Source organism: Gymnoscopelus braueri (genome assembly GCF_963280865.1).
Source record: "Gymnoscopelus braueri genome assembly, chromosome: 10".
In the NCBI taxonomy this organism is placed as follows: Eukaryota; Metazoa; Chordata; class Actinopteri; order Myctophiformes; family Myctophidae; genus Gymnoscopelus; species Gymnoscopelus braueri.
Window position 1 is genome coordinate 20276858 of NC_137611.1, and position 9195 is coordinate 20286052.

General features: G+C 43.0%; 2 protein-coding genes across 2 annotated transcripts in view; both read right to left on the bottom strand.

The window, feature by feature from the left end:
* Positions 1-2224, bottom strand: part of LOC308093436 (MAGUK p55 subfamily member 7-like) — a gene marked incomplete at both ends in the record, with an annotated part of 30830 nt that extends 28606 nt beyond the window's left edge. The window contains 3 exons of the mRNA XM_080439771.1: positions 258-260; positions 719-796; positions 2123-2224. Of these exons, the coding sequence (XP_080295897.1) occupies positions 258-260; positions 719-796; positions 2123-2224 (183 nt within the window). The remainder of the gene's footprint in view (positions 1-257; positions 261-718; positions 797-2122) is intronic.
* Positions 2225-7863: 5639 nt separating this feature from the next.
* On the bottom strand, positions 7864-8841 carry LOC308093717 (serine/threonine-protein phosphatase PP1-beta catalytic subunit-like; the record flags this gene model as incomplete). Its single annotated transcript, XM_080440046.1, has 1 exon — positions 7864-8841. The coding sequence occupies one exon, from the start codon at positions 8839-8841 to the stop codon at positions 7864-7866; it is 978 nt and encodes a 325-aa protein (XP_080296172.1).
* Positions 8842-9195: the final 354 nt, after the last annotated feature.

Here is a 9195-nt window from a genome sequence, read left to right on the forward strand (position 1 = left end):
GAGCAAAGAAATGGAATTTATACAAAGGAATTGCTGGCAGCAGGTATGAACGGGGCTGGTGGTATATGAAATGAACTTCACTGCTGAAGGGAATAGGGAAGAAGTAGAGTCGTTCTGGATGATAACTGGAGTGGGAGTACTCAGTGTCACTTCATCTTAGATCTGAAATAAATTGTATTCCCTCAACCTGAAACATTAGCCTCGGTACTAAATGATTTTAGCAGCTTAATGCTCAACATTGTCCTTGGTGACCTCACCTCCTGGAATAGAGATGTAAAATGATCACTTTTGCACAAAAGAAACAAGGGTTGCCACCAATAATACTCAAGATGCGCCTTTTGGGGGAGAGATCATATATATCAAAACCCAATGCAGATCAAGCAGAGTTGAGATTCCACAGATGTTTCATTCTGTGTGACTAGAGAGAGCGGTTTGATTTATGCTTCATTTCGTACCGGTGTTGCGCATAGAAAAGAGCTGATTTACAAGCTCACAATGCGTCACACTGCGACATGTTGTGAGCTTGCAGACTGGCTATTTTCGTGCGCAACACTGGCGTGCAGCAGAATATAAATCAGTCTAGTCTTCTCTATACCACAGGAAATAATCCACACAGTGAAATATCATCCACCTTCTCTCTCCTGTCAAAACACGTTCTCTCCTCCTCTGTAGTGTGTCTGCCTGCAAAAGAAGTTTGGCGACGGGCACTTTCACTTACATCAGAACCCAGACTAGCCGCATGCTCTTGGATGGGAATGGGGCTCCGCTTCTCAAAACGCTTCAGCCGCTCGTGGATCTGTCAAGGCAGTAAGGTATCACAGTCAAAGCTCCCTCTACTACAGAGAAGTGGCACTCTGTGCGGGTAGGGTGGGGCGGGGGACTGTCTGACTGTACATCTCTGCTTTATTAATAGGCTGATGAAAATAAAAAGAAGAAGAAGATGAAGAAGGCACATTTCAAAACGTATACAGTGTGTTTTGTCAGTAAAAAGTATACTTGAGACATAAAACTAGATGAAACATAAGACAAGACCGAAAGGACCAGAAAAAAAGTGTAGATATTCCATGTAAGACCATTCCATCAATCAGTCCCGCATGGCATGAAAGCCTGAGAGGAAGACTTACTTTAATCTGTGTTGGTCATTTGAGTGGTCCCACTTAAAATATTGGACCTGTAATTAGTCCATTATTGTAAGCTTGTATGGGCAGAGTCGTATTTTTATACGTCGGTCACTGTGTGGTTGAGTGCCCCTCATATCTCCCTTTTGTTTGTTGTGGCGTGAAGGCATACTTGAACATAAGACGAGACTGACTCTGCGTTCAAACATTGGCCTAATAGTTTGCACATTAAACATTTCAAAAAAGAAAGATCTGCGCGCTCCAATATCTGTCTGTTTTTAGCCTTTATGTGAAGCTACCCAGATACTCTTTGCTGGTCCAAAAGCCTATCACGGTGAGCACTGGGATTCTCAAGGAGCTGGCTGAAGTGTGCGAGTGTGTCTCTACAATAATGGCAAAACTTGCTCTGGATCATGGAGAATTAGAATTCCGTGGCCAGACCAGACCTACCCTTAAAAGCAATCAGTGAAAACAAAGCTCTTTGTTTTCATGATGTCATCTCATCTCCTCGCTTCAGTTGGGTTTTGAGGAAACATTATTTTGCGTGAGTCAGAGACAAGGAAAGGAGCATACAACTGAGACACATGCACAGACATTTGCAATGGCCTAAATCCGGGGTTCCCAACCTTTTTACCTTGGAGCCCCCCTTCTTACATCTGACAAAAGCTAAGACCGCCCACCTGTGTGTGCATGCACACACACAAATATATACTGTACTCACACACTTGTGTTTTTCAAACATGTTAACCCTGTATACTTAAGCCGGTTTCGCGATTTCTCACGCAAAACCTTTTTAAAAAAAGTATGTATTTTTGAAAAACATTTTGACAATATAATGACATAAATTTGGACTGCCTCCAAACAGACGGCCTCCTCACGCCCCCCCCCCCCTGTGATATTTGGCGACCCTTCAAGGGGGCCACGGACGCCAGGTTTGGGAAACATTGACTTAAACGACGGTTATCAGGACACACAGACACATTGGGGGACATCATTAAATGCACCTTGAAGAGCATGTGGAGTTTCTTTTCCATCAGAATGCTGTGGAGGAACATGTAGTCCTCGTCTCTGCTTCTATGACACTCGCCTCCGGACATCACTGATGATAGCAACCAGACAGACAGACAGACAGACAGACAGACAGACAGACAGACAGACAGACAGACAGACAGACAGACAGACAGACAGACAGACAGACAGACAGACAGACAGACAGACAGACAGACAGACAGACAGACAGACAGACAGACAGACAGACAGACAGAACGAACGCGGGGGAAATCAGTTGCCAGAGGCAGCACAACAGTTTTATGATCAGATACTCACACTCACTCAAACCATATGCACACAAACACACGCACACGTATGTTCACAATCACACATGCACACACACACACACACACACAGACGCACACACACACACACACACACACACACACACACACACACACACACACACACACACACACACACACACACACACACACACACACACACACACACACACACACACACACACACACACACACACACACACAGCATTCCACCTGCAGCTCAACTTTATTTATGAGAGGGGTGTTGAGAAGGTCAGGAGGTAAGGTCAGAGGTCAAGAAAGAAGATGTGAGAGGTTATAATGTGGCTGTGATGAAAACCTCCCCACAGAGTCTCAGTCTGTACAAGACATGCATGTAGTGGTGGAAAACGTACTCACATTTCTTACTTGAGTAAAAGAATCAATACTGCACTGTAGAAATACTCTGTTACAAGTAAAAGTCCAGAATTCAATAATAATAATCAAAATCTACAAAGTAACTTGTAACTAAAGTTTTTAAATAATTGTAGTGGAGTAAAAAGTACAATATTTGTCTCTGAGATGTAGTAGTGGTGTTGAAGTAAAAGTATTGCAAAGTTGAAGTAAAAGTATTGCAAATTGGAAATACTCCAGTAAAGTAAAAATTCCTCAAAATTGTACTTACGTACAGTACTGAGTAAATGTACTTAGTTACTTTACACCACTGAGAGTCTATACAAGACACATGGATGTACTACATGAGAGTTTACAAGTATTATGGATTATCATGAACCTAATACTCAACACTGTAAGATTCTGAGTGAGTTATTTTAACTCAAAGAGAAATGATAAACTGTGATAATGAATGATAAAATGATAAAAATGATTTAACTCTGACTGGGGATTTTACTGTGAACCTGTCTGTCCTGTGTTCACTGCCTTGTCTTTGATGTGTACAACTGCTGAGAGAGAGAGAGAGAGAGAGAGAGAGAGAGAGAGAGAGAGAGAGAGAGAGAGAGAGAGAGAGAGAGAGAGAGAGAGATGTGATATGATGCAAAGTGACTCTCTTCCTTCCATATTCCACTCAGTGTTCAATATACTGTTATAAAACCTGTTCTTCTGTGATATTACTGCCCCCTAATGCTGATACACTGTGTAGGCTAGTTCATCTTTGCGCTTCCATTTTCCTCGAGGCACAATCCATTAATCTATACAGTATATTTACCACTTGATGAGCAGATGGTTTGTCAGAACTGCAGAGGGCATTGTTTTGTATTGTGAAATGTACAAGATAAATATTAATTTGTCACAATGCATTGTACAGCATTTCAAATTTAGGAGGAAAATGTCCTCCGGTCAAAATGCACAAATATAGCCTACTTACCCCTGTTTCATCAAAAAAGTAACCCAGAGCTTATATGACCTTAATTGTCAAATATCAGTTTTACCTTCTGATTAGGATTAATGCACTAGCCTGGTTAAATAGAAAATCTATGTTCTTCATTATTGACCACTAATACCACATTCAAATAAAACGTGTTTGTCTAACAAATAGTGATCTTTAGCTTGTAACATCTCCAATCTCCCTCTGGTGATAAATTAACTACTTTCAACCTGACATCTCTATTTTGGGTGTCATTATAGGTGGAAATAAATAAGCAAATAACAAAATCAAACATTTACACACATTTAAAAGTTCAAAAAGTTTAAGAAGTAACGGAAATAGCACATCTACAAGCTCACGACGCCTTGGGACGTGGATCAGCTTGTTGTATATCTGCTATTTTTGTAATTAGTCATATCAGTGGTCCCCGGACCCCACTTTGTCACGAATAGTTTAGGCTAAAAGTGGTTAAGAGATTACAAGGCGGTCGGTCACTGAACCTTGATCAGCACACATTCGTACTCAATTACTCTAAAATGCAAAGTCTTGTTCGAACAAACAAACAAAACTAACAAACACAAACACAAACAAACCAACAAACAAACAGACCCTACCTCTTGTATACATGTGTTCACAATGCCAAACTGAGATGTGGTTACTCACCAAACATAATTTCCATGCAATTAGGCCCAAATCAAGAAGGCTCTCCTCCCGTCTATACACTAAGATTTACTATTTACTCAACAATTTGAGTGAGGTAAGCTACTTACTATTGAACATCGGACAGCTTTCAGAGAGAGAATGAGAGAGAGAGAGAGAGAGAGAGAGAGAGAGAGAGAGAGAGAGAGAGAGAGAGAGAGAGAGAGAGAGAGAGAGGAAGAGGAGAGTAGAGAGAGAGAGAGCACAGTGAAAACCAATCAAACAGTACAGCCTATAATGTATAGGCTACTCCATCGCGTGCAGGTGCTGCACACTGGAGCAGATCTCCAAGCTCACAGTGCGTCGCAATGCAATGCTTTGTGAGCTTGGAGATCTGCTATTTCCGGCACGTAAGACCATCATACAATGACGTATACTGTAAATCAAAGCAGACTGATTCACAGAACAGTGTCAGCTCTGACCTATATGTACCAAGCAGCCAGTCAATAGCTACAGCAGTCACGCAGCATAGGTCAGTGAACATTCATTCCCTTTCCACGTTATGACTGTACAGTCATGGATGTGATTGCAGAAGTTTTATCTGCATAAGCAGCCCAGTTTACTATATACTATTACATTTATTTTATTTCTAGTCTACTTTTCCCTTATGCTGCCATGTCACTCACAGACAGATCAACTTCTGACAAACATTTTAGACATGTAGGGCTAATGTGGAACATGGAAAGGCGTGAACTTCAGCTATAGAAATTGGCTCTGTGCATAATTGTAGTCCCGGGTTTCCAGAAGGTGGCATACCCATTTCCTGTTCCGGTTCATTTTCCCATAGCTTTGTTGGCTCAGCAGCGGAATTGAACTGGAAACTGCACTGCAAAGCAGAATGCCCGCAACACTCTGAGATAAATAGAAGTCTCGAGGTGCACGGTCCAATAATTATGAATGCTGAGGAAGGCTGATGAGGTTGAAAAGCGTCCGTTGCTCTGTCTGGGTGATTTGATTTGATTAGGTTTTGGTTTCAACACAATATAACTTCAACCCAGGATGTACACATAAAAGTGTAATAAAACACTTAAAGGGGTGAGGCATAATAAATCTACAGTATGTGAAAGGGAAATTCATTGAGAGCTGGCTGTTTTCTTTTTCTCATGTCATAGACAGTCATATCGGAGCCATCTGGTCAACTTATAAGAGTTGCAGGACTGTGGACTTCTCTTGAATCTATTATCCATTTTGGCTATTTTTGCACTAATAATATATCAATTTAAGTATCTATTTTGCACAGTGTACTTTATCTTAAATGTCTTGTTGTGTCTTGTCCTAAAGCGTTGTTTTTGTGTTGTTGTTTCTAAGAGAGTTCCCATTTATCAGCTTAATTTTTGCCAGACCCAGGGGGTCAGGCCTACATGAGGCTTTGTCTGTCCCTCTTTTGTCCATATATGGATATATTTGTCGGTCCCCCTCTCCAAACGGTTTCGTCCATACATGGTGCTTACTTGTCCCTCTTTTTGATTGGCCAAGCTTAGCGTGACGTGGTGCTCTGTCTGTATAAAGTGGTTTGTAGGTGTGTTGCGTACTGGGAATTTATTCTGGGTCTGGCAGAACCAGGTCTCCTGGTCTTGTTATAGTGTTCAGTTCCAATTGTCTGCTCATTTCTTTGTGTCATCACTTCCTATTTCACTTGTTTAATCTGTATCCTGTCTGAGTTCTCTATCCTGATTGGATAAAATTGGTATCCTGACCTGAAAATGCATTTTCTGTTTAATTAAGAGCTGGAGAGACATGGAGACTCCTGTTACTGAACAAACACTGTATAGCATTGAGTACTATCAGAATATAGAGCTATTTAACACTTATTTTAACCAAAGAAAATCACATACCCTACCTTTAACACATAAAAAGGAAAAAAAAGGAAATCATTAATCACAATTATTAGTATGACGATTAATCATCAACTAAGATCTCAGGATTGTGATATGCATTGCCAGCTGCTGAACTGAAGAAAACAGTTCAGAGAGGGAGATGAAAAAATCAAATCATGTTGCTTCCATGTGGATCTCAGACTTCATGTGTCTAGCTAGCCTTTAATGTTGTCAGTCGTCTATGACATGACTCCAACTTTTGGCAAGGTCAGAGCCCCATGAATATCCATTATAACATTCTAAATTAAATGTTCAAAAAAGTGTGTATAATATACATTTGTGAAAACAAGATGGGGTCCAATAACAGCATGACTTTGTGTGGATCTCGGACTTCATGTGGCCAGCTATAAGTTCGGTCACCTATGACGTATCTATGGCGTGCAGGTTTGGGCAAAGGTTCAGGCCGATCTGTTATAATGGACATTTGCCATTCGAATCAGCCTGAAGCCTTATGTAGTGTCCAGGCAGCTCTGCCAATCGAGCTCAGCTCTATTGGCACATAGGTTGTGCTTCGGTTTGCCGAGTGAGAGACTGGGATTCGATCCCAGCTCGGGTCTAAATCACTACACCATAAAGTTAAATATAAAAAAAATTATAAAACACGTGAGAGAAAAGTAGTGGAGGTACTAAGTTGCGAGATTAGATACGGACACACCCTCTTATAGATGGTAATAGTAAAAAAGTGTCCCATGTGAGGCTGGTGTCGGTCCTGTACATGTATGTACGTCGTGCACTGTATCTGTGAGTGTGTATGCTTCAGGGGTTAGTCCATCCATACATGTTTTTTGATATAATTTATATCGAATTCATATAATGCAACCGTACGTATTCCTAAAGCCATTAAGAAAATGAAACAGAACCATGCTAGTGTCAAAACAGATTTATTCATGGTCCCAGGATATAGACCCCAGGAAGACTGCAGCCGCTGCTAAGGCGTCAGCTAATGAGGTTCCAAATAAAACAATAGAACAATAAATGAAACATGACTGAAGGCAGGATAATGAGCTTCTCGCACAATCGGAATTCTCTTGTGATATATCTAAGCAAATATCTCTCTGAAATTGGCCCACTTTGTCACACTCTGTTTGGGTGGCAGCATTGTTGGCCGAAGGTTACAGAAACAGGATCACCTCAAAGCATTGATCATTGCACCCTTCCTCCTCATTGCACCCACGTCTGCTGCTTCAGTCGAGGCTGTCGCTGCGAAGGCTCGAGTTGTTATGGATCGTGGCTGCTGTCGTCCACGCGTGGCTCTAGGTTTCAAGGTTCAAGGTTTCTATACTGTTACATGTTTATGTACAGGTACATAAGAATAAGACACACACACCCACACAGACGGCTGGCCTCTTTCAGAGCCACAATAGTGGCGGTACTTCTTTGGCCTATTGGCAGTGTCTCATATAGACGGCTAGACGACTATACAAATCGAAAGAAACAGAGGAGGGTGTCAAAAGTCAACAAGGGACAACAAAGGGCATCCACTCGCTTCTTCTTCACCGTCTCCTTGGGTGTTGGGCTGTGCGGGGAGGGGTGGCGGGCCGGCCCGAGTTCATGCCTCCATACTGGTACTTTACTTTCTTCCCCTGCTGGACCTGGAAAGAGCACAGCAGGTTCTCGTCCACGCTCATCATGCCGCCGGCGTTGTCAAACTCTCCGCAGTAGTTGGGGGCTGAGAACAAGGTCACCAGCTGCCGCTTGGCAAAGAACTCATAACCATCTTCTACCACCTGGTGGGCTCTACAGATGAGGTCCATGTCGTGGCGTTTGAGGAACTTGGCGACCACATCGGCCCCAAAGGTAAAGGAGACACCACGGTCGTTCTCTCCCCAGCCTTGCACATCCTTGTCTGGGTCAGACCACAACAGGTCGCACAGCAGGCCTGAGTCAGGCACATCTGTAGGTCTCACAATGCTTCTGATCTGCTCCATGGACTGCAGGTCAGGTGACAGACCTCCGTGACAGCAAAATATCTTGTCATCCACTATAGCGGCGACGGGCAGGCAATTAAAGCAGTCGTTAAACGTCTTCCAGAGCTTGACGTTGAATCTACGTTTACACTCGTCATAGAAGCCGTAGATGCGATTGATGGAGGCACTCTCATGGTTGCCTCTGAGCAGGAAGAATCTCTCCGGGTATTTGATCTTGTAGGCCAGCAGCAGACAGATGGTCTCCAGGGACTGTTGGCCTCTGTCAACGTAGTCCCCCAGGAACAGATAGCTGGCCTCCGGAGGGAAGCCACCGCATTCGAACAGTGTCAGCAGGTCTGGGTACTGGCCATGGATGTCACCGCAGATCTTGAGTGGAGCGTGCAGCTCGAGGAGGACTGGCTGGCTGAGGAAGATCTGCCGGGACGCGACGCAGAGGCCCCTCACCTCGGCCTCCGTCATTTGGACTAGCGTCCCTGAGCGACATCCGCGCACCTCTAATAGCCTGGAAATCAGTGAGTCGACATCCAACGCCACCTCTGCCATTTATGTAGTAAGGTGTGGCTTTGCTCTGATGCCGCACATGGTTTGACTACAGTGGGAAGGCCAGTCTATGATACCACTCATCTATGACGTATCTATGATGTACAGTATGACTCCAAATTTGGGCAAAGTTCCAGTCAGGTCCTTGGTTAATCTTTGCTTCCCTGCGTGGCCTCTAGTGTGGAAACATAAGGGGCCCTGCATGATATTAATTGTTTTCTTTGCACTGTATTTATGTGACCATTTACCCTGTCTTTTGTTGATTGATTGAATACTTTATTAACAGTTTGCAAAAAGGTAAAGTGGTATGATTATACAAATTATGCTAAAAGGATAATACAAAAAGCCCTTAGGGCT